Consider the following 27308-nt stretch of genomic DNA (forward strand, 5'->3'; position numbering starts at 1 on the left):
TAGTTGTTTTGTCCATAGGATTTCTATAGACGATTTCTATCTATATTACTATAATTTTCTTAACCAGCTTATGAAAGAACGGTTGTTGCATAAGCCGAGCTTAAATTTCCAAGCCCATCGGTCTTGTGCGCATCTCATCCAATTTGTAAGACTATTTTCCGAGATATTGTATTCTTTCCATCAGATTCGTGGCCTTCTCCTTCTGCATGAACCATCACTTGGCTCGCTTTTATATGTTTTTTGAGTTGGGGGCATCTTCATCCATTCTCACAACATGGCCTAGCCATCGTAGTCGCTGCAGCTCGATACGTCTGATTATGTCGTTGTCGAAGAATAGATGGTATAGCTCATGGTTCATTTGACTGCGATATTCACCGACGACGCAGATCGGCCCATAGATCTTCCGGAGAATTTTTCTCTCAAAAACTCCAAGAGATACTTCATCTGCTTGCGCAAGTACCCAAGCTTCAGATTCATACAACAGCATGGGTAGTATCAGCGTATTGTAGAGTGGAGTTTGGTCTAGCGAGAGGTGGACTTGCCATTAAGTTGCTTACTCAGACCATAGTAGCATCTGTTGGCCAACACTATTCTTCTCCGGATTTCAAAGCTAATTTTATTAGTTTTGTTTATGGCGGTACCGAGGTATATAAAATCGTCCACTACCTCGAAGCTGTAGTTTTCAAGTTCCATAGTTGGTCCGAGTCTACCTTTTCCAGCAGGATGTTAAAGAGGTCATACAAAAAACTGTCACCTTGTCTGAATCCTCGTTCGGTATGGAAAGGCTCCGAGAGTTCCTTTCCGATTTTAACTGCTGACATTGTACCAGTTAAAGTTATCCTGCATAGCCGTATTAATTTTGCAGGAATGCCAAACGCAGACATGGCTTTAAACACAAATGCGGCTTTTTAGTCCACAAATAGGTAAAATGAATCCTTCCAGATCCTCGATACGCTATTTGTATCTGTCACCGGTTTCCATCTTCATCTCTACAGGAGGATGTGCATGCACCAAAACCTTCGGTTTTGTGTTTTACTCATTGGCGGGGAGGTCAGTGTCCACAATTGAGATGAAAGAGGGATCAAGATAAGCCTGGACTTCGCCATGTTACAGCCAATCAGAGCCGTTGCTTGGTATCTATTATCCCTCACGCCACCCAAATTTCGAGAATAATATCTATAGTAGACCCATAAAGAGCCTTCTGTCTACAGAAGATCTGTAGAAGGTATTCTGTGTGTAGGAAGGCTGTAGGAGGTTTTTTGGGTAGTAAAACCTCTAAGATTTTTTTTTGCTAGAAGATCTGTATAGGGTATTATGTCTTTAGGAGGCCTGTTGAAAGTTCTATGTCTATAAAAAGTGATATCTTATGTCTAGAGAAAACCTATAGAATGTCATCTGTCTATAAAACACCTGTAGAAGTTCTTCTGTCTATAGGAGGTATGCAGAAGCCTTCCGTCAATAGAAAACCTGTATTGGGTCTGCTGTTTATGGTAGATCCCTAAAAGATCTTGTGCATAAAGAACATCTCTAAAAGGTCTTTTTTATAAGGTATTCTATATATATAGACGATATACTGTCTATAGAAGAAAGGTAAACTGACCTCGTTTTGAGAAGTATTATATATGGTTTTCTATCGTCTATCTATACGGGGATCTGTAGAGGGTCGTATGTCTGTTGAAGACCTGCTTCAGTCTACAGAAGACCTGTAAAAATATGCTTTGTCTATAGAAGTCCCACAGAAGATCTTTTACCAACGGAAGGCCTCTAAAAGGAAATTTCTTCATAGCAGGCCTGTAGAGGATCTTCGGCCTTTAGGGGAGCAGTATTTGGTCTACATAAGACCTATTGAAGGTATGCTCCTTATAGAAGGATATTCGGCTGTCTGTATTCGGGTGTCTTTTACCTAGGGAATATCCTTATCTTCCATTTAAAATCTACCTTTAATTTTTCTCCGTGTAATGAGTGTAATTGCAATTGCCAGACTATGAAGAGATACCTTAAACGCTGCATTTATTTTTCTTGGCTTGTCCGTCTGCGCGATGATTATGGTAGTATGGTGATGTTGATGTTGTGTTGATCGCTGGGTTTTGATCTTTTAAATAAATGTGTGGTGTTGTGCGGTTGTTGTTGCTGCTGCTGTTGTCTATTAGCGGCGCTTTGTATTTTAACAGGAACGAGAGAGCCATTGTCATGTTATGCGCTATGTAAAGCAAGTGTTGACATGTTTAGTTAAACAAACTGAATTAAGTTTTTTTAAATATTACATACACTTACACACACACACGTCTAGAGACAGACAGACAGGCCTACACGACACGTACGCCAAAGACGAAGTACGTACGTTCCGTACAACAACAACAAATTTGCAAAACATATTGGCGATGATGACTGTGTTCTCTCAACCGTCTCAGCCAACTCTCGCTTTGCATAAATAAAATGGGGAGCAATAACTAACATTAACACTGCATAAATTAATATACGAACAGTAACAGCAACAACGCCAGCAACGATGAAAAACTACAGAATACTTAACGATCCAATTTATTATCAGATATGTCAAAACGGACGAAGGTAGAGACAGCCAACGGTTTGATGTCTGATGTGTGTGTGTGTGTGGATGTCAACAAAATAAAGCCACAGCTCAATGTAAATTAAATGCTTGTAACTGTCGTTAATAAATTCAGACAACAGCTACAGCAACAACAACAACATCAACGAGAAAAAACACCCATTTGATATTGCAAATTTGTAAGATACGACTTGACAAAATTGGTAACAATTAATGCTTCTTTGCAAATGGTGTAGAGGTATGATGATGGATCGGGTTGTAACAAGTGCGATTCCATTAAATTGATTTTTTCAGTGGGAAAATGTTTTGATAAATTGATAATTAGGAAGGGCATGAAAATCAAAATTTGGACAATGAAGTTGAAATTTTATTTTTGTAGAAGGACTCGTTCCTATTAGGGGAAGTTTATATATAATTATTCTACATAACGTTGCTCAAATTAGTAAATAGGTCTTAAAATAAAATCTCAAATCTCTCACATTTAATGTGGAGTGAGATATTAAATTTCTCCCAAAATGAGTCAGCCTTTTAAATACTTGTTATTTGTGGTTATTCTGACAAAATGTTTTAATTATTTATAAATCTTTGAAATTGTTGCCATTTTTTGAAAATTATTTATTGGTAATAATTATGCAAGAAATTTGTTTCTGGGCTGTGGTTAAATAGCTTAATTAATTGTTGTTTATTCATAAATTAGCTGGAATTTGAAAGAAATATTTCAATAATTCATAGTTGTTGGGTGGTCTTCTAATTTAAACTAATTTCCATCGTTTCTGATTTACCACATTTTTGTGGTTTTTGCATGAAATTATTGGCGGAAGTTTGAATAGTTGAAATATTAGAAAGGTAGCCAGAGTTGGTTGATGAACGAAATATGAAATGGTTATATAAATTCATAAAGATTAAAAAAATGTTTGTGAGGGGTTTATAACCAAAAAGGGTCAAAGGTCAATATTTCGAAAAAAAGTTCGGATATAAAGCGAATACATACCTGAATTTCAATATTTAATTTACTTATGGGCCAGAGATTTTTTGGGCATAATTAGGGCTTATGAAATAGATAAATATCACATATAAGGGTGTCGAGAACGCGGTAAAAAATGTTCTTCATTGCAGGCCTGTAGAGAATATTCATTTTTAGATGACTTGTATCTTGTGTACATAATGCCTATTGACGGTATGTTCATTGTAGAAGGAACTTCTGTACAGACTGTCTCCCATCCAGGGAATATTATTTTCTTCCATCAAAAATAAACACCTATTTTTTCCATGCAATGAGGGTAATTGTAATTGCCAGACAAAGAGAGATATCTTAAACTGCATTTATTTTTCTTGGATTGTCCCTTTTCGTCTACGAGATTTGAAAAAAAAAAATAAATAAAATAAACAAATAAAAAAATAGGGCCTGCAATATATTACTCTGAATTCGCAGTTAAGAAAATATTTACCGACAGAGAAATGTAAATATGTTTAACGTTAGTGGAGTACACTGAAAGCCTCAAGATCTGTCAAAATATCATCGGTCTATAATAGTCCCATTAAAGATATTCTACCAATAGAAGACCTGTAAAAGGAATTTTCTTCATTTGCAGGCCTGTAGAGCATCATCGATTTTTAGAGGGCCAATATTTGATAAACATAATACCTATAGAAGGTATTCTTTGTGTGTTCTTTGTTGGATATTCACGGAGAAAATATCCTTGGCTTTCATCAAAATGAACCCTTTCAAATTCCCTCAGAGTAATGATAGCAATTGTAATTGGCTTTTCCGTTGTCTTCTGCGCGATGATTATTTCAGTATATTGAAAGCCATAATTTGGCATTAGGTGAAATTGTCAATATAAGTTCGAGGTTTTTACATAGCTATGAAATAGCAGTTCGAATTCCAAGAGGGTAAATATCCTCCTTTCAAATTAAAAAAGGAGCAAATCGTGATGAACAGAATGAATCCCGTAACTAGAAAACCACCAAGCCGATGGCTTTTGTGCAGGCAGTTCCTCCTGTAGGGATACAGAAGGAAACCTAGTGACAGATACAGACAACGTGTTGAGGATCTGGAAGGAGCTTTTTGCAAAGCTTCTGGTATCAAATAGTAACGGTGAAGATGATACGCCAGAAACAATAGGTGATGACGATATATATTGTATACCACCTAACCAAGCAATTAATCGGCTGAAGGACAATAAAGCAGCTGGTCAGGAGCATACACCACCTGATGTGCAATTTGGCCAGAGGAATACATACCTACTGATTGGAATCTCAGCATCCTGTGCCCCGTGCAATAAAGGATACAAGAAGTGCCCACTATACTGGAATTCGGTTTCAACCCATCGCATCAAGCGTGCTGTGTGAACGACTGAAGTCAATGGTCAATAATATAATTGGATCTTAGCGGCTTGGATCAATGCGGCTCCAGACCTGGGAAATCCAATATAGACCAAAAGTTCACACTGCGCCAAATCCTGGAAAAGCCACAAAAATACATCGACATATTCATATACCTGTTCGTCGACTATAAAGCCGCATTCGACAGACCTATCCGTTCGGAGTTGTTTAAAACCATGCCTGCGTTCGGCATTAATGCAAAATTAATATGCAGGTTATATTTAGCTGCCGCAAGGTCAGCAGTTAAAGTCGGTAAGGACCTCTAGGAGTCTTTCAATACCGAAGGAGGATTCAGACATGGTGACAGTTTGTCGTGTTACCTTGTTAACACCCTGCTGGAAAAGGTCATACGAGAGGCAAAGGTGAACAGAATTCCTTCTCTGTACACCAAACGGCATTTGTTACTCTCCTACGCCGACGACATCGACATAATGGGTCGAAAATTGCGAGCGACTACGTTGGCTAGGTCATGTTGTAAGAATGAATGAGAATTCCCCAGCTCAAAGGTCATAGAAAAGCGAGCCAATTGATGGATAACGCAAAAGGGGAAAGCCACGAATCCTAGGAAAAAAAATCAAGTAGAAAAAACATTTCGGAAAATAGTCTTCCAAATTAGATGAGATGCGCACAAGACCGACTCGCTTATAGATCTATTTTAAACTAGGCTTATGGAGTAACCGTTCTGTCATAAGCCATCTAAGTAAGTATGAGTTAAGCACTATTTTATTTTTCTTGGCTTGTACGTTGTCGTCTACGCGATGATTAGTTCAATATATTAAATTCCGTAGGTTGGCATTAGTCTTTCTATAATAATATATCTCAATTTTCAATATATGTTCGTGTTTTTGCATAGATATAAAGTAGCAGTTCGGATTCCAAGAGGGTAAAATTCCTCTGTCGATGGTAGAATGTTTTATTATATACACGTTGAAAATTTATAAATCATAAATAAATGAAGTGAATAGAAAGGTCTCCAGTGCAACCTTTCATCTTACCACGAAATCGAATGAAGAATCATGTGGGGTCCAAACCATTGGGGTAGAGTGCAAATATCGGTTATAGAGGTCAATTTTCTTTGATGCCTCCTACACAAAATATCACAATTTTAAAATCAATTTAATAAAAATATTGGTTCCTCCAACACAAGGCCACAATTGTACACAAACGACAGGATATGTCTAAATATGTCTCAGGCTAAAAATATTTATTTGGCGGCAACATCGACTGACACTTTTCTACTTGCTTTTTTGTGTTTGTTTTGTCCTTTACGACCCAAGGCTCAATCATCTTCGGACACATTGCCTTATTTATGATATAGTATCCCTGATAGAACTTAATTTTAACTCCATACCTTATACAGTTTTTGCAATAGCAACAAAACTCTTTTAACTTTTAAACAATGACATGAAAAAAAGGAACAATGCTTTGCCTCATCACACTTACCTCTCATTAAGATTTTTCTCATGCTTTTGCGTAACGTTGAACAATTCCAGCGACGATTTCGAAATTGAAATTCACATTCTCGGAAGCCTAGATTAATGCCGTTGATGATCTCTTTCAGGAGGGCAGAATCGCGTCGGCAAATTTCAGCCATTTTACCACGTAGACGACGTGTCTTTTTGCACATTAAATCTGGATCAAGTAGAATATTCGAGCCCTCAGCCCTGTGTTGTCAAAGGAATGTCAAATTGTTGTAGATGACATAGGCACGACGATGTCGGTACGTCATCAGTGTTGTGGGTGGATGAGCAAGAAATAGTTGTAGTTCATGAAAAGAAAAAAGAAGGAGATAGGGAATGTAATGATTAGTAAGGTAGTTACATGTTTATTGTTTAGTATTTAAAAATATGGAGTTTTTAAAAATTGCATGCTATTAAAAATGAAAAATATCGAATGTAACTAAATCGCCTGCCGAACTTATCCCTGAAATTCTTTCAAAATCTAAAATATAATTCTTTGATCATCGATATCAATTTCCTTCCCTTAATATGCAACTAAAAAAGTTTTCTCAATTGATAATATCATGTTTGAAAATTGTTCTCTAACACTTCATCTATTTTTGGGCTCCAGCTGTTTTATTTAAAATTATGAACAGCAAACAACTTCTAAAACAAGCTACAAAAGAACAATAAATACCGACATCATCAACAATTGATAACAAAACCAATAACAACAAATTAATTGATTAACGAGATGTCTGGCAACAATAAAAAAGCTTCATAAAAATCATTTCATTTCCTGTTTTCATTATCCCCACACGCCTCTCTTTGTCGATCGATGTCGATCAAAATAATTCACACGCCCAAGAAGAAATTCTACTTTTTTTGTCGTCCAAAAGGTGTCACTGAATATCAAATTAATTTCGAAATTTTTATGACTGCTGTGCTACTGATAAGAATCACAATTTAATCAATAAATATTTTTTTATGACTTGAAATTTTTAATTAATTGGCAGCCAAATTAATTATCAATTAATTAGGCGACAACAAATATACAAGATCGTAAAACACATTGGGTTTATTGTACATATGTGTGTATGTATGTACATATGACAATGTTCCCTCGAAGGAAGATACTCATGCCTTGATACACGCTATTCGGTATGTCACACTGTTAAATATTTAATATCAATGAGACACCCCTTCGAAATACATATGGAAGCTAGCCACATCTGCACCAATTTCAACAAAACGCAATAATGTCATTCAAGTCTCATTCGAAATCTGAATTGATTTTATAGACTCAATTCAGTACGCTATGCCAAATTTCGTGCAAATCGAAAGACATATAGGGACTTTGGTGCACCATTTACATCAAATCGGACGATTTTCACAAAACTTAGCGCACATCATTCTAGGCTTAATACAGTACGATGTGACAAATTTCGTGCAAATCGAAAGTTATATAGGGACTTTGGTGCACCATTTACCTTAAATCCGACGAATATATGGGAGCTATGTCTAAATCTGAACCGATTTTTCCAAATTTCAATACCGAATACCGTTATATGGGGGCTACCAGAAAAAGTGGACCGATATTTATAATTTTTAGTGGAGATAGCCAAATAAATGTACAAAATTTGAATTTGCCAAATTGCATTCAAAATTCGAATATTTGGGGTACCCTTATATGGGTGCTACCAAAAAAGTAGACCGATATCACAGTGACACATTTTTCAACTTTAAAATTTAACATGGACCCCCAAAATCTTGAAGCTTGTGACGGATGAAAATAGCTGGGTTTTGCATTATGCTAAGGATTTCTTTTAAATTAAATTTTAAAATAAACCAAGGACCGAATAATAGTACTTATTATTGAGTCTATATCTCGTGAACTTTCGAAATATTGCTTTTCTATTACAATACATAGGTCTACAAATTTTCTCTTGAGATAAAATCAATAAAACAACAACATCATTGAAAATAGCACAACTGCAAAAAAAATTAAAATTTAGACAATGTTTTTCACACTTATTTCAGAAACTACACCTAAAGGGACAAAAAATATATGACAAAAAGATAGCCAATAGCAAATCAAACAATATTTTGATTTCATTGGTTGACTCCTTACCAGTTATAGCCTCACAAATTATCAAAATACCAAAGAAATTCACTCCCAATTTATGTTTATAGAAATAAAAATTACTATGCTTTTTTCAATAAATAGGTACAAAATTGAAGTAAAAATTAAACATGGAAAAAGGAAATTTTAATTTTCTTGCAGTTGTGCTATTTTCAGCATGATGGTGTTGTTTTATTGATTTTATCTCAAAAGAAAATTTTTAGATCTAATTAAGAGGAAAAATATTGCTTAAGAGAGAAAAGCAATATTTCGAATAGTTTACGAGATATAAATATAGTATTATTCGAAAATTGTACAAAATTTCAGCGAATATTTTAAAAATTAATTTAAAAAAAAACTTAGCTAATAATGCAAAACCCAGCTAGGGATTTTCTTCCACCATCACAAGCTTCAAGATTTTGGGGGTCTCGATTGGTTCAAGATTTTAGTGCTGCACAGTGTATTTATAATTTTTAGTGGAGATTTTAATACCGAATAGAAAGCCCGCTCAAGAACCCCAAAATATCGAAAATTGGGGGTACCCTTATATGGGGGCCTAAACGTGGACCGTTATGGTGACAAAATAAGACACTGCAAAATTTTGGCGATCTATCTCAATTCGTTTTGACGCTAGAGTTATTACAACTGACGGACATGCTTAAATCGTCATAGAATTTTGTGCTGGTCAAGAATATATACACTTTATAGGGTCGGAAATGATTATTTCGATGAGTTACAAACGGAAAAAACAAAACTAATATACCCTCCATACTATAGGGGAGGGTATAAAAAGTCATAAATTAGGGAAATTAAGGCAGGCTTTACAGACCTTAAATCCTTAATATTGAGGTGTACACACAACACCCCATTTCTCTTTATATACAACTTACAAAATATCTCTACAGTGTATTTCAAAACTTGGACTAAATGTGTTAACAATTATGTATGTTACCAATTGACACCTCTCAAGTGTTCAAAGTTTTTGACTGAAACATACAAAAAATATTTGGCCCAAAAAAAAAAAAAAATCGAATATGTATTTTGAAATGCTCTCCACAGATCACGGATTTCGATGGTATGCGGACATGGTGTTTATTTAATGGGGGGTCATTCTGGCAGCAACAGGAACACAACCACAACAATTCAACAACATTCGGGGCATGATGCTGTTGAGTTGTTAAAGCTGTTAAGTGGTACTGCTGCGGTAGCACTTGAAAATATCAGGAGTCAATGCTTGTTTATTTGTTTGTTTGTGCATTGTCTTGTGGATGCTTAAGAAGCTTATTGAAATTAAATGACATTTTCAAGTTGCTCTCTCTCTGATTTTTGGACTCTGTGTGTGTCTAAACATCTCGAAAAATAACAACGCGAACAAAAGAAACATCAATGAATCCAAAGTATAACAAATCGAATTGAATCAATTCAAATTGTTATTTTTGTAATTTTTTGTTATCCACTTATCCCAATAAACTAAATAGTTTTCCTTACAAAAACAACAGATTATGTTAATGAGAAGATTTCGTAAAGTGATTGATTCTGTCCAAATATACAAGAATGAAAAATATATATATTATCTTAATTCACAGATTGGTCCATTTTCTTCTAAAGCTCCATGGGATATCTATCGATTCAAATGAATAAAGATTACTTGCAAAATGTTTGCTGGGTTATGAATGAAAAAAAGGTGATTGAATAAGAAAAAACATTGATAACAAGTGCGATTATAAGTATCCAATGGATTTGAAGTGTTATAATCGATTATTTCATATTAAATTGTTATTAATTTATCTATAAATACATTGATAATATTAAACATGAGTATAATGGATATACTCAGGGTGAAACATATTTTTGAAGTATTTGATTTTATTAAAAATAATTTAAATCACTTTGGGTATCATGTTTTATTTGTTGAAGAGTTTGTTCTGTGTTAATTATTCGTGGTATATTTTCACATTATGGTATAGAATTTTTGTACATGTGTTTGTAACATGCGTAAGTACTTTTCAGTAAAAACTTAGAATCGTTAGTCCGACTATCTGTCCATGAATTGTTTTGAAACTCAGCCTTGTGACTAATAAGGATTATGTGATTCCTCATCAAAAGATTGGTTTCAGACACCAATCCTACTAACGCAAAATCCGTTGCAGACAATTTGGGGTCGATTTTTAAATTTCGAAGGTAATAACATGTTTTATCAAAATTTTGGATACCGTAATATTTCTCCAAAACACTATTCACAACGTTGCAAAACCTTATATTTTAACTATGTATTTATAATGATTAAAGATGGAGGATATCGGTCCACTTCTTCTAGGTCAAAATGTGTGCAATCGATACACCTTTTTGTCAAAGTGTCAACATTTTGAAAAATAATAAAGCCATTATCAATGTATTTTTACGTCGTAATACTTTTACCAAACCTAAATCACATTCGCAGATATGATCCATTGTTTTACTGTTTTTAGTCCTTTCCCCACATAGAGTCAACATTTTGAAAATTTATAAATCTAATATTAATTGAATAGATTTTATTAAACTTAGCTGACGTAAGCGATGATAGACACCATGCAACGGCTCTGATTGGGTTTAACATGACAAAGCCCAGGCTTATCTTGATCTCTCTTTCATCTCAATTGTGGACACTGACCACCCACGGTGTCACCTGGGGTAGCTATTTTTAACACCCGATGAATATGTATGTGCCACGACTTCACCCATAACAACTATAAGAATGTGTTGAGGCGCCGGGATATTTGTCCGCACTCGGAAACCCCAACTACCATGAAAAAGCAACGAAAAAGAAAACCGAACCCCCTAATGTTGAAGAGCCCCGCATGCGCATAAAGGACCAGTATCAGCGTTTGGAATGTGCTTTGTTTTCCGCTTTCGCGGATATACATAAGAAGTACAAATCCGATGTTATTGCCTTCCAGGAAATGAAAGGGAAAGCGAAAGTAAATCTGACAATTACACACTGCATTATAGTTGCCATGAAACGAGACATTAATTTGGATGCGGATTTATGGCTGACAGCAGAATAAAGGACATCATCTCTTGATTCACTCCAGTGGATGAGTGAATTGTTATAATCCGTATAAAAGCCATCTTCCAACAGAAGACAAAATTGAGCAGACTACGTAGAGCATGTGATCGTTGCCCTGGCCCTGAAATTATAAATTCTGCCAAAACGTGAGACAGGAATCAATAAGATGATATTCAGCCACATCATCCTGTGGAGATGACAGATACAGACAGCGTGTTGAGGATCTGGAAGGAGCATTTTGCAAAGCTTCTGGTAGCAAATAATATAGGTGAATAAGATACCCACTAAGATACACTGCGTCCAATCCTGGAAAAGACCCATGAAAATCACATCGTGACGTTCCACCTATTCGTCGACTATAAAGCCACGTTCGACAGCCCAATCCGCGCAAGACGTCCAGTAGACCAACTGTGGAACTTGAACTATAGCTTTGACCAAGTCAATGATTTTATATACCTCGGTACCGTCATAAATAAAACTAACGAAATTAGTTTTGCAATGCGGAGAAGGATAGTGTTGACAAACATATGCTAATATGATCTAAGTAAGTAATTCAAAAACAAGGCCACCTCTCGCAAGACCAAACTTACACTCTACAAGACGCTGAAACTACCTGTGCTGGTTTATAGCGACTACGTTGGCTGGGTCATGTTTTGAGAATGTATGAGGATGACCCAGCACTAAACGCATATAAAATCGAGCCAACTGATGGTTCACGCAGAAGGGGAAGGTCACAAATCAGTTTGAAAAGTCAAGTGGAAGACAACATTTCCGAACATGGTCTTTCAATTTGGAAGAGCTGCGCGCAAGATTGACGCGCCTGGAAATCTTTTTTCAGCTCGGCTTATGGGTCAAATGTTCTTGATAGAAATACAACACAGTACATCTGACATTAAAATTTTTACCAATGCCTGGATTCACTCCTTCTGTTATCTATCCCACAAAGTGTCAATATTTTGGAAATTTGTTATTAAGTAAATGGAGTATCCGATTTGATGTATGTACAAACCATAGATTTGGTGCAACCATTATCCTCTGGTACTTTCCCCACAAAAGACGGTCTCTGTGGGCAAGACTGACTGACACCATTTTACTTTTTTAACTAATTTTTGTACTGAGGCTTACAAGGTATAAAATGTTTAAATCTTTTCTTGGGAAACGCTTTATATAGAACGAGTATGGACGATCTGAAGGGATCATTTATATACGACCTGAAAGGAGTCTCCATATGGAGTCTCCGAATGGAGTATTTTATAGAGCAAAATGGAGTCTCTCCAGAAGAAATGTAGATGGAATCTATTAATGAGCTGAGGATAGTCCGTTCAGACATATGTACTAAGAAGAGTCCATACAGATGAAAATAACAACTGTTGTTGGAAACTCTTTACATAGAAAACCTTCCGTGGGTATTCCATGGATAGAATGCCAGACAGACTTTGCATAGATAGGAAGCCTTTTGCCTGTATGAATACTTTCTACAGATGATATATGTATAAACACGCACTCTACTATTAATATTCATAGAAGTCCTTCCAACTTGTTTAGACAGAAGATTAGACGAAATGTTGTCTTATACAAAACAAATGACTTTTGACAGTTTTCCTATGTATAGAGGATCCTTACGATCTTCTTTGGACTTTAATAGTCTTCTATGGATAGAAAACATTCGACAAGACTCCTATAGCTAGGTTTTCCATTGAAGAAAGATCTTCCAAAGATATTTTATGAATATAATACCTTTCACCGGTTTCCATAAATAAAAACCATATACAGTTACAGATAGAAGATTTTCCAAATGTGTCCTAAAAATCTGATATTATATTAGGCAGATCTTCCTTATTCTAAAGATACTATTTTTTGATCTTTTAGATATAACACATATTTGTTTAAAATGCAGAATATGTATGTGTTCATTTTTATCTATTCTGATTTCTATGTAATTTTTCATAATTTTCAAATAATTATCTCATATTAACCTTCATAAATCATATTTTGGACTCCAACAGTGTTACAACTTGTTTGGTTTTGTATTTTTTTGGAATACCCACTGGGTAAATGTGATCCTATTACCAAAAATTGTTAGAGAAAACAAATTGATGTTTCGCACTTCTAAAAAAATTAAACCGTGCAACTTTTCATTCACTCACCATAAGAGCCAATTAGAAAATATCCAAATTGTTTGTTGTATGCTTGTGTATTCATTTTACCCATATTTATTTATTTAACATGGAAAAAAGTTTATTTTTTCAAGAAAAGACGTATCGACACAGCGGCTTGCTCTGCGCCACCCACTATCATCGTCCAAATACCAATGGCATGCAAATCGACATTTTCGAAAAAAAAACAGTATAGAAAAATTAACAACACTTAGCGCTGCATGACACTCCAAAAAAGTCCCGCTGACTGACACTTGGATGTTTTCCATCGACTGGTCATTTTCTGTTGTGTTTGTTTTTTTGGACTTGGAATTGATGATGTTTATTTGTTTTATATGAGATTAGCTCTAATTATGAAATGCTAACACATCATTTGTGCTAATATTCACACTTATTTTGTTTTGATGTTGATTTCGGATATTTTCTGGTGACCACCTCTTGTTAGGCGTGAAATGATTTGTGGGTGTAATGAGGACGATGAATTTGATTTCAATGATTGCACCTTGGTGCAATCGAAAAAGATTAAAATTTTGGAACACTATACCACACGCTGGTGGAAAATTATGTGTATGGTGGTGGAACTTGGGTAGTCTACAGGAGATTTCAGTTGAAAAAATTATGCATTGGAAGAAAAAAAATCAAAATTCAAATTGAATTCAATAAAGTTCAGGATACATTATATATATATTATAGCATCATATCCTCTCATTAGGGCCACAATTTAAACATATTGACCCTAATAAATGAGCCCTACAAATAAAACAAATAATCTGAGATTGAAATATTCTGTGTTTTAAAGGTACACACATCTCTACCCCCTTTATTTTGTTGTTTATGCCACAATGTTGTCATCCCTACTTTCTGATAATTCCATTTAGCTTTTAGCCACAGTTATCTGGTACACTGGATCTACAGCAATGAAAATTAATGAAGATTTTAATATATTTTCATTTTCGATTTCAATAGAATTTTGCCTTCACTTCTCTATCTCTACGCTATTTTCATCGGTCATGATTCATAATTTTGTTTATTTTTCTTTTGAATGAATGAACAGACGGAAAATCCATTGACATCTTCATAAAAGTGGATTTGTGCACACACACGCACACATCTAGAGATTGCATCAGTATTGAATCATTCATTCATCATTTACACTCCACACCACACATTGTAAGCACTAGGGTCCACTTCTTATGAATGGTCGAGATGACCAAGAGAGGACAACAGGTTCTTTCACATGCATTCGAACCTACTGAGTATAAGTTGAAAATTATAAGTACTAATCTTATAAATTTCTTATGCAAACACTTGAGATTCTGCGTTGGACATGGACACTCTATTGTGGTCATCATAATAAAGAAAGATCACACACATGGCAGTGGTGAAGGTCTTAACTGCTCCGACTTGGTCAAGAGATGCATAGAGGCGATAAATTGATATTTTGTCATGTCATTGATTGTTTGTTTGTGTGAAGTCTTCTTCGCCGGCCTTGCAGGGTGGCAAGTGCTTAAACTTGCACTTGTCGGTATTTTTTTTTTTAATAGGAGGGGGATATCTTAATGAATGGGAATTTCAAGGGGAGTCTTTCATAGGTGAGCTGAAGAGAGGATCTATAGACAACCTAAAGGGTGTTTCTGTAGATCAGCTGAAGTTAATTTTTATAGACGAGCTGAATTGAGTTCTATAGTTGACCTGAAGAGAGTATCTATAGACGAGCTGAAGGGTGTCTCTATAGACGAGCAGAATGTAGTCTTTATGAACGAGCTGAGTGCTTGTAGACAAGCTGAAGGTAGTCTTTATGGACTAGTTTTTAATGTTATGGATACGTTTTTATGGATAAGCTGAAGGGAGTCTCTATACACGAACTAAAGTGGGTCTCTTCAGACGAGCTGAAGGGAGTTTCTAAAGACGAGCTGAAGGGAGTCACTATGGACGAACTGAAGGGATTCTCTCTAGATGAGCTCAATGGATTATTTACAGTCGATTTGAAAAGAGCCTTATTGGATGAGCTGAAGGGAGTCTTTATAGACGAGCTGAAGGGAGTCTCTGTAGATGACCTGAAGGGAGTATCTGTAGATGACCTGAAGGGAGTCTCTATAGTTGACCTGTGTTAAAAGGAGTTTTTAGACGAGCTGCAGAGAGTCTCTATAGATGACCCGAAGGGAGGCTCTATAGTTGACCTGAGTTAAAAGGAGTTTTTAGACGAGCTGAAGGGAGTCTTTAAAGATAACCTGAAGGCAGTATTTCATAGAGGTGCTGATGGGAGTTTGTATAGACGAGCTGAAGGGAGTGTCAATATATGACTTCAAGGCAGTCTCTCATAGACGTGTTGATGGGAGTTTCTTTAGACGAGCTGAAGAGAGTAAATTTAGACGAGCTGAAGGGAATCTCTATAGACGAGCTGAAGGGAGTCTCTACTTCTTCAACTTTTAACACTATGACATTTTTCGCAAGTCCATTAAATAGACCACCTACCACACTCATTCATATTTTTTATAATCAACAACAACAAAAGGCACTATTTGAAGCCTTCACATCTCCGACTCTCTGAGGTCTTCGATCTCGTCATTCGAGTGAAGACATTCATTTTAAGCCTGGCTGGCTGTTTTTTTTCTGTTTGTATTTCCACTTTCCGGGAATGACACATCTTCATGGCACTGCGATTGCGCACTGCTCTCATGACGCGGCGTGTGTTCCATTCACAACAACAATAATGAATTTACCTTTAGGTGTCATCGTTGACAACAGCAAAAGCAACAAAAATACTCCAGGTTAGCAATACATTTGTGTTGATGGCATCGAAAGTATTGGTCAACTGAAAGTGTATTGAGGCTGGTCAGTATCGTTGTTCGTTTTTGTTGGACTTGCTGCGTTTGCGCGTTTCCTTTGTATTTGCCCATGACCAATATTTACTTTATCATCTCGTACACTTGTTAGACGCTACATGGCATATTTGGAGAGTGTTTGTTAAATAATGTTTTCTTGCTTTGAGTGGACAATATAGGTATTCGCAGAGATGGAAAATAACTTCAATTTTTCTAACATGATACAGAGATGGGATTTTGATTTCATTGGACATGGATAGAAGTGAAGATTAAATATACATTTTGAGAGAAAATTAGATTTGCTTATAAATTAATGATGTTGAGAGTAAAGGGATCGCAGATCGCAACCTTTACCTATTCCACTTAAATTTCCCTTAGCTTAGGTACTAGATATTTTTCGGGAATATAAAGTATATATTTATATTCCATAGGTTTAGACTGTGACACTTACTTTTTCAAAATTCTAAAGAATTTATGATTTTTTCTCTTTAAAAATGACTTCCGATTAACAACATCAGTGGATGTTGGGAACGAAAATAAAAATCTCAATTTCTCTAATATTGTAGGCTAGTGTGGTTTTTTCGAATTAATATCAGAAAATTATTTAGTCTTGTTTGCTAACAGCATTCGTGGGTGTTCCTGGCGTTAGCTTTATTTTCCTAATTTATTAACGGCTTCGGTGGAAGTAGCAGCACAAAATTCGCACCACTTTGTTGACAGATGACTTGTGCCTTGGTTGAGTGATGCTTTTGTGCTAATCGCTACCACGACAACGTACACATTCTGTATTAATTTACATTTATTTATGAATATTTACCTTTCTTGTCGTTCATTCGTTTTTTTCTGGTCATGTTTTTGCATACCTAATATGCGGAGTGGCGCTAATGGCAGTGGCAATGAGTAGCAGCTTATTATTGACTGGTTTCTTCTATAGTCACATGTGATCGATTTTTGGAAGAAAATACCTGATCAGGTGTCTCTGTTGGCGATGTGATGACATTTCACGTGTCACGTAAAATGGAGGAAATGACTAAGCAAAATCTATTAATATGCTATGATCGGAAGGGAAGTTTCAGGGAGGTGCTGAACAAGGGGCGGTACGAGATGAAGTGAGTCTTTATAGAAGAGCTGAAGGGAGAATTTATAGACGAGCTGAAGGGACTCTTTATAGACGAACTGAAGGGAGACTTTATAGACAAGCTGAAGAAGGTCTTCATAGACGAGCAGGAGGAAGTCTTTATAAACGAGCTGAAGGAAGTCTCTATAGAGGAGCTGAAGGGATGGTTTATAGATGAGCTGAAGGGATGGAGTCTTTAAAGACGAGCTGAGAAGCTAATTGTAGTATATTATAGACGGGATGATGGGACTCGTTATAGAATCGGAGAGGATTTTATTGACAGTTAATACTGAATAATGAGGTAAATGTATGCATATCTCATATTACAGCTTAAGCCAGCTTTTTATACAAATGCAAAGGAATATTTCTGGAAGAGCGGAAGGGATATTTATATCCTGGACCGGATAATGGAATATTTATGTACATTCTGAAAAGACTCTGAAGAGTTTCTCTATAGACAAGCTGAAAGTGGACCTTAAATAGGGCTTAAGAGGATCTGAAATGATAAATTGGATGTATATATGAGAACTGTGTCAAAGACAATCTGAAACAAGGAGTCGGGAGCCGTATTTATACACAAAGTGAATGGTTTGTATAATTAAATCATAACAACTATACCCTACACAAGAATGTAGCCCCAAGAGTTTGTAAAGCCGCGAAAATATTGGCCATAGACCCACCTTTAAGTATACCGATCGTCATATCTCGACTAGCTGAGTTGATCTAGACACGTGTGTCTGTCCGTCTGTCCATTATAATTTTTAAACACGATACAGGCCACAGTTATAGACCATTTAGTATGCATATAGTATGTGTTCTGGCCTATTAAGACTCCTATTGTTTTTTGTAAAGATCGGTTAATATTTGGTTGACGGAATGGACCAAAAACTTTTTTTTGTCTGATTTTCTGGTCGCTCTGGAGGCCGCAATTATGGCCCAAATATCGCAATTTTTACATGGAGAAGGGGATCGGGCCAAGGAATAAACATACCTGCTTTGATAAAGATCGGTCAATATTTAGCGGTTCAAATGGACACTGACTTTTGTGTGAAAAATGAGAAAATTCGTATTCTATAGCGTATATATTTACATCTGAAGGACATAGACTCGAGAGGTTAAGCTTTAAATTGTATCAATTGTCGTACGTTCTTGTATGTGGGAGTTACACTTAAATATTTACAGGTGCTTACGCATTCATATATTATTTAGTAACCCATTACCATAATAGAGAGCCAATATATAGCGCTGATCGCTTCGAAATTTTTCATGAGGATCCGGGTATGGTCAAGGACAACACCTATAATATTCGGTGATGATCAGATAATAATGGGACAATTTTTTGTGTCTTTTAATTATTGAAGGAACATCACAACACAACCCACGGTGAAGGGAATTTGAACTAGTAATTAGGGCTGTACCTAATATTAGTAATATTTGTTGACCTCAAGTCGGTCAAGAGGTCGCGAAGTACTGCCCAAGCTCAGAATATAGAACCAAAAAAAGTCGGCCCTTATACTACTACGCTCACTGGTTATTTCTTAAATAAATCTGATTATATAGCAAAATTTAATTAACAACAATCACGTGACGATGAGCCTTTTATTTTAGCAAGCGATGTTCTAGCCGATTTGGGTGTGTGTCTATATGCTTTTTAATTTGTATATTATGATTATGATCACCATCTATCTGCAGATCACGTTGACTATCATGAACGATCACAGAGAACACGATCACAGAGATGGTTATCTTTTTGGCGTGGCTCGCCATCTCGATGTTAATCAACAACAACAAAAAAACGTCATTGGCATTGCAACAAGAGAGATCTGGTGGTGGTAATGCAACAGAATTGACCATTGGTTGCAACGACAATGATCAACGTGTCATTTTGAGTGATCGTGCCAAAGTGTGGACATTATAATTAACGCAAAATGCAGACAAGCGGAAATGTTCACATTCTCATGGGTTTTCATCATAAGCATCATCTGGCGGCTGGTGTTGGGGCGATGGTGGGATCCTCTGGCTTGTTTATCTATTTTTTTTATTTGTGTAAAATACGCTATACTGCTAATGCCGTGCTGCTTTGTGCTAAGAATTGTTCACTTTATCTCTCGGTCGTGGGTTGGCCTGCATTAGTTACACTTGTTAATCGAATGGCGCTTTCGAAGGCAAACTACAATTTGTTTGCATGCTCAAGTCCTTGTTTGCCTTCCCGTCTCCAAGGATGGTTATAGAATTAGAGTTGCCCTTGTGCTTGTTTACCTTCAGTCGTTGCTACAATGTTGTCATTTTACGCTTAATTTTCTTTGACGCTATTATCCCTGCATGAAGGGAGAATCGCTTTTGGCTTGTAAGGCCTTAAACGAATGGTAATGACATGGATCGGAGCTGTACGGCATGGTAACAACTAAAACATACCCTAATGTTGATTAATGGTGACGTGTTTCCATTATCACAAAAATACAAATAATGCACAGTGGAACAATTGAAAAGTCTATTCTGGTTGTACATAGTGGTCTATTAAAAAAAACTTTTATCCCATCTTGGAGCTATGTAAAGACAGTATCGATAGGTCAAATCGAGGCTTCTTGTTGGTCCATATATCCTACATATATGCTGATATTATCTCCCAACACCTAGAGAGATCTCTTTGGGATCCATAGAATAAAAGGAGTTCCAGCTTTTTTCCTCTCATAATACAAAAAACATTCCTTGTTGTTGTTGTTGTTTTTCCGTCAACACTTGTTGAACTTTTTTTCGCATATCGTCCTCCAGATCATCGTCATCATCCATGTAAAGTTAGTTACATAGTGAGCTGGCATGATCTATTCGTTACACCTTATTTTTTATTCTAAACTAAAACGTGACTATACTCGAAAATCGCCAAACTTCTCAAGATCAGCTAAAAAAACCCTAGTCAAAGTAAATAAATAGCAATAACAACAACAACAAAAACTAAATGTTTTCGACATTGTTAATGAAAAAATTCCCAATTAGACTCAGTTATTAAAGTTGGAAGTATGGTTTTTCTTCTTCTTCTTCTTTTTGTATTTTTGTTGAAAAAACAAGGCGTGAGAAAAGTAAACAACTAGGAATGACAAATGTCAGCTATTTGCTGCTGGCCGCCTGGACAACCAGCCAGCTAGTCAGTCAGTCATACGTACGTACATAAATAAAAAGTTTATTGACATTCTTTTAGTAAGCGAAATTGGCGGCAAGTTCTTAGAGGATCTGAAAAATGCGCGAAAGCTAATATTTCTAGCTATGATAGAATTCAAATGTTTGCATTTGTTCACTTTTTGTTGGCGAATTGTTTATTTGTTCTTTTTATATTACTCATACGCTCAAGCGTACAAGCTTCTGAAAATACTTTATCGATATTTAACAAATTTAAATAATAATATTAGGTTGGGGAAAAAGAAATCCATTAGGCCAATCGTAAAAAATGTCGATAAAATCGGAGAAATGTTTGAAGTTGACCGGCATTTTAGCAGTCATAACATCGCCCAGGAGCTAAAAATCTACCATAAAACTGTTTTAAACCATTTACACAAAGCTGGATTCAAAAAGAAGCTCGATGTTTGGGTGCCAACACCAATTAAGAGAAACCAGTGATCGGAGCAGTATAGTCGGACGGGCCGACCATATAATACCCTACACAACTTCCACGAAAATCTAACTTTGCGTTATTTGAACCCTCTTGAAACCCGACTAAAGCTCAACATATATTACAAATATTCAGTAGACGAGGGCTGTACTTGTCCAGATTCTCTTTACCGTGAGTTATGTTATAATGTTGGGCTTTCAATTGTGGCCTATAGATCGACTCAAAAACAAACAAGAAAAAATATAATAATATTAATAAATATGTAACGCAAAAAGTTATGTTTTCGGTCCACTTCATCCCAAAATTATTATCTGATCATCACCGAAAATTATAGGCGTTGTCGTTGACCATACCTGGAATCTCATGGAAATTTTCAAAGCTATCAGCGCTATATCTCCGCCCTCTAGTGTAGTTTTGGGTGTACATACGACCATGTAATTGGTATCAATTTAAAGGTCAACCATTCCTCTTGAACATACTATCAACTTTGTGGGTCTAGGTCCTTTAGGGGCAAATATATACGCCATAGAATATGAGATCGGTATACTTAAAGGTGGGTCTAGGACCAATATTTCGCGGCGTTACAAACTTTTGGGGCTGCACAAAGCTATAATACCCTGACAACATAGTTGTGTAGGGTATAAAAATAGAATGGATTGAATTTCCATCTGCGAAGCCTTGGCCAAACGGAATGAGACAGACCCATTTCATAAACAGATGGCGACTGGAGATGAGAAATGGATCACATACGATAACTCTGTGCGAAAACGGTCGTGGTCAAAGATCGGCGAAGCACCTCAAATGGTGGCCAAACCAAGACCAACGGCCAGGAAGATTCTGCTATGCATTTGGTGGGACTGGAAGGGGATTATTTATTATGAATTGCCTCCATATGTCCAAACGCTAAATTCTGATCTCTACTGTCACTAACTGGACAATTGACCAAACACGACCAGATTAGGCCAACAGGAGAGGTGTCATGTTCTACCCGGACATCGCTAGACCCCACACATCTACAGTGACTCGCCAGAAACTTCGACAGCTTGGTTGGGAAAATTTATCATCTTTTTCTTTTATTGTAAAATTTCTTTAATGATAAAAAAATTGTATCTTAGGAGGATTGTGAAAATCGACTACTAGAGTTTTTTTTTGCAAATAGAGAGCAGCACTTATATGAGAGAGACATCATGGCATCAAAGCGGTGCATATTTCGCCCAAATCGGAAACTCCGAAGCATGTTAGGTCCTACAGTTCATATAAAAATAATGGATTTCTTTTTCCCCAACCTAATATATTTATACCAACTTCTACCCGCTAATTTAAATTGCTTTCATTGTCTGTGTTCGTGACCCACAATTCAGCTATTTACATTTCATGTAGTCACTCGCTGCTAGACATTTCCTTCAGGTCGTCTATAGAAATTTCTTATATTTATAAAGATTTATATTAGATTCTATATAGAGATTCCCTTTGAGATCATCTATAGAGACTCTCTCCCTTCAGTTTGCTTGAAAGACTTTTAATTCTTATATAGAGACTACGTTCAGCTTGTCTATAGAGACCCCCTTCAGCTCGTCTATAGAGATTCCCATTAGCTCTTCTGTAGAGACTCCCTTCAGTTCTTCTATAGAGACTCCTTTCAGCTCGTCTATAGAGACTCCCTTCAGCTCGTCTATAGAGACTCCCTTCAGCTCGTCAATAGAGACTCCCTTCAGCTCGTCTATAGAGACTCCATTCAGCTCGTCAATAGAGACTCCCTTCAGCTAGACTATAGAGACTCCATTCAGCTCGTCAATAGAGACTCCCTTCAGCTCGTCTATAGAGACTCCCTTCAGCACGTCTATAGAGACTCCCTTCAGTTCTTCTATAGAGACTCCCTTTAGGTCATCTATAAAGACCTTCAGTTCGTCTGAAGGACCTTTAATTCGTCTGTAGAGACTTATTTCTCCCTTCAGATCGTCTATATTTACAAACTTCAACTATTCTATGTCAACTATGCATCTCCCTTCAACACGTCTATAGGCACCACATGCCTATATACGCTTCCATCATCTCGTCTACAACATCTGCAGTCAGCTCGTCCATATTTTTTATATTTTCATGGTAACCACAGTCGTGATTTCTCAGTGTAATCTTGACCATTACACCCTGGCCTTGACATTGAAATTATTACGCACTCTCAGAATCTATTCTACTTGTCGTTTTTCTGTGCCCTAGAAATAAGATAAGTGTGATATTCAGAGTCGTCCTCTGATGCCTTTAATTTTTTTGCATTTTGTAAATCTTCAAACGTAACAACTAATTTTTTCTATTTCTGTTTATTTTTTATTTGTTTTAGGTGACTACTACCACTGCCGTGACTTCGTCTGTTGGTGGTCTTCTTGGGGATGCTGTTTGGCTGAGTGGCTGGCATTGGGCCCATTGTGTCTGTGGCAATTATGTCGGATGTCGTTGCAGGTATGTTTTTTTTTTTTTTTTGGCGACATTTAGCTTTCGAATGTCTGACGCCATAGTTGTCTAGTGATTTGGTTTTTTTGTTGTTATTTTGCGAGTGAGATCATTTGGTTCTTTTGTAAAAAACAAGGGTTAGCTTAAAATTGAGTCAGATACTCAATTGTGCGAAGAAAATAAATTTTAGTCAATTAGAGTACAAAATAATTTACACCAGTTTTAAATCTTTATTCTTAGAAAATGAGATACTATTCCAATATTAATATAGACAATCGTTTTTAAATTCAATAATTTCAATTGACTTATAAACCACTATTTTCTTTAAATATGAAACCGGATTTAGGTACCAGAACCACCAATATATATTTTGTAGTAGAATTTTTCCAAGAATTCATAGTAATTCTAATTAACCCATATTAATGACAATAAAATAGTTATTTTCTATTACAATAACAAGAACATAGTTGCAACAAGTCAATTAAAATAACGGTCACCATTCCATGACAATGTCAATTTCCATGAGTAGCAACATTGCTCTCGAAGTGATTTGTAATTGATATTCATCAAACGTTTTTTTCTGATAGCTGCTATTGTTGTTTGTCTGCTGACTCCATTGAAATCATGCTGATGAATTTCAATTGTAATTTTCATTAGACATTAATCTGTTAATTTATACGTTTCAAGCTTCAAATGTTATAGTTTTTGTGGTACGAAGGTCGTTCCGATATTTAACATATACATACAAACAATACAGAAGCGAAAAATGTTTGCAGGAAGATAATTTGTTATCCTTTCGGATGAAAAATATCAAAACCAATCTAAGAATATTCGAAAATATTTCAAAACGCTTCTTTTTGGGCAGTCGAATGGCCTATGGCCTTTCGGAGCTTTAAAAAATTATTTTTAAAAAATCCTCGCCATGGCCATTCTGAGCACATAGGAAATTATTTTTAAAAAATCCTGGCCCATGGCCATTCTGAGCACCTAGGAAATTATTTTTAAAAAATCCTGGCCCATGGCCATTCTGAGCACCTAGGAAATTATTTTAAAAAAATCGTCGCCTATGGTCCTTCTGAGTACCTAGGAAATTATTTAAAAAAAATCCTCGCTTATGGCCCTTTGGAGCCTTAAAAAATTATTTAAAAAAAAATCCACGCCTATGGCCCTTTGGAGCCTTAAAATTATTAAAAAACCACGCATATGGCCCTTTGGAGCCTTAAAATTATTAAAAAAACACGCCTATGGCCCTTTGGAGCCTTAAAATTATTAAAAAAACCACGCCTATGGCCCTTTGGAGCCTTAAAATTATTAAAAAAAAACACGCCTATGGCCCTTTGGAGCCTTAAAAAATTATTTTTAAAAAAATCCACGCCTATGGCTTTTTGGAGCCATAAAAAATTATTAAAAAAAAATCCACGCCTATGGCCCTTTGGAGCCTTAAAATTATTAAAAAACCACGCCTATGGCCCTTTGGAGCCTTAAAATTATTAAAAAAACACGCCTATGGCCCTTTGGAGCCTTAAAATTATTTAAAAAAAACCACGCCTATGGCCCTTTGGAGCCTTAAAAAATTATTTTTAAAAAAATCCACGCCTATGGCTTTTTGGAGCCATAAAAAAATTATTTTTAAAAAAAAATCCACGCCTATGGCCCTTTGGAGCCTTAAAAAATTATTTTTTAAAAAATCCACGCCTATGGCCCTTTGGAGCCTTAAAAAATTATTTTAAAAAATCCACGCCTATAGCCCTTTGGAGCCTTAACAAATTATTTTAAAAAATCCACGCCTATGGCCTTTTGGAGCCTTAAAAAATTATTTTTAAAAAATCCACTTCTATGGGCATTCTGAGCCCTAAGAAATTACTTTTAAAAAATTCCCTTCTACTGCCATTTTGAGCCCTAAGAAATTACTTTTAAAAAATTCCCTTCTACTGTCATTTTGAGCCCTAAGAAATTATTTGTAAAAAAATCCAATTCTTTGGTCATTCTGAGCCCTAAGAAATTACTTTTAAAAAATCCACTTCTATGGCCATTCTGAGGGCTAAAAAATTATTTTTAAAAAATCCGCGTCTATGGCCATTCTAGAGCCCTAAAAAATTATTTTTAAAAAATCCACGCCCCTTGGCAATTCTGAGCGCTTAAAATCTATTTTTAAAAAATACAAGCCTATGGCCATTCTTATCGCCAAAAAATAATTTTTAAGAAATCCACGCTAAGGCCATTCTGAGCGCCAAAATTTTTTTTTGATTATTTTCGCGTGGCCATAGGGAAAGTGGATGTGTCAAACTTGCAATGACCAATTTTAACATAATTTCATAACATCCCTCGTAGTCCTGTCCTCATTTGCACTGTTGGTTGGGCTGCCTAGATGTATGACGTACTATTTGGTTCATTATCTTGATATTTTCGCCATTAGATATTTTGCGACTGTGGAGAGACCTAATTTTTATGCGAAAAAAAATGTACGCAAAAAACCCCCAACAGCAACAACAACAACATATGGATTGCTTACAGATCTCCAACTGATCTCAGAGTCTAGAGCGTTTTGAGCATTGCACACAAAACATCTTAATTGCATTTTTTCATGCTGATTTATGTCATCACCATAGATGTGGGCAAATGTTGATTTTTTTTGTTCCTAGCCAATGCAGTGCAAAGAATTGGTCTAATTCCAATGCAGAGACTGTACAGTACACCAAACCAAAGACAAAATGTTATTTGGCAACATTTTGTGAAATGACACCATTTGTTAAAAGACGAAAACAAGGCAGGCAGTCGAAGAACCCGAGGCGGCAAACAACACTTTTTAACAAATTATAAAAGGAATGAAAAGAATCACTACAAATTAGCATTTATTTGCAAACTGTCTGTCCATGTTTCCGTTACGTTCCGATCAGATCGGTTTTAAGGGAGGCGATTTGAAAATTCAAATTTTCTTGAATGAATTTTTATTCAGTTCTATTGTAGTTGTCGTTGTGAATGGATTTTACATCAATGAAATTATTGTGGGCCGATGAATAGTTTTTTTCCTCCTCTTCTTCTTCTTCGTTTAATTCTTATTGTTTATTGGTCAGGCGGCATAGATGAGTTAGACTGGCAAATAATACCTGTGGTGTGTGTTGGAACACACGAGCAAAGTGTGGCACTGTTGCCATTGGCATTGACCGGACCGATCTCTGTTTTTTTTTTTGGCTCTAGCGATGGGATGCTGCCATCTTTCAGCCATGGCCAAAAGTACGAACAAACCAGTAGAAAAGGGGGTTTAAGGTTGATTTGCAATAATGACCAACGTTGTGTGGCCAGTTTGGCTGGCACAAGTCCCAACCGAACAAATCGATCAAAACAAGTCCCATCGTCGAATGACGTCGACGATCATAATGATATTGGCTGGCAAAACATTGCTAGACCGGAAATGTGCGCATTTAATTAAAAATCTAATTGTAGATAATAAATTTAAATATCGTTGTGATTTTCCTGTATTTTGGTCGTCGCCGTCCTCCTCTTCTTCTTCGTGATTTCTATTATACTCGTTGTGGCTTTTGACATTTTGAAAGGTTTCTATGACCAATCAATCGTTTTATTGCAAAAAAATGGACC

The 27308-nt window shown here is 36.1% G+C and overlaps 1 protein-coding gene across 1 annotated transcript in view; it reads right to left on the reverse strand.

Annotated features, from left to right (window-relative positions):
* LOC133335087 (protein Wnt-6) overlaps positions 1-27308 on the reverse strand; it is a 60234-nt gene that overhangs the window by 17695 nt on the left and 15231 nt on the right. The window contains exon 2 of the mRNA XM_061543391.1: positions 6398-6618. Coding sequence (XP_061399375.1) covers positions 6398-6618 — 221 coding nt within the window. The remainder of the gene's footprint in view (positions 1-6397; positions 6619-27308) is intronic.

The sequence above is a fragment of the Musca vetustissima genome, unplaced genomic scaffold, assembly GCF_032173495.1.
Source record: "Musca vetustissima isolate MV318-11 ecotype Yass unplaced genomic scaffold, APGP_CSIRO_Mvet_v1 utg14086, whole genome shotgun sequence".
NCBI lineage: Eukaryota > Metazoa > Arthropoda > Insecta > Diptera > Muscidae > Musca > Musca vetustissima.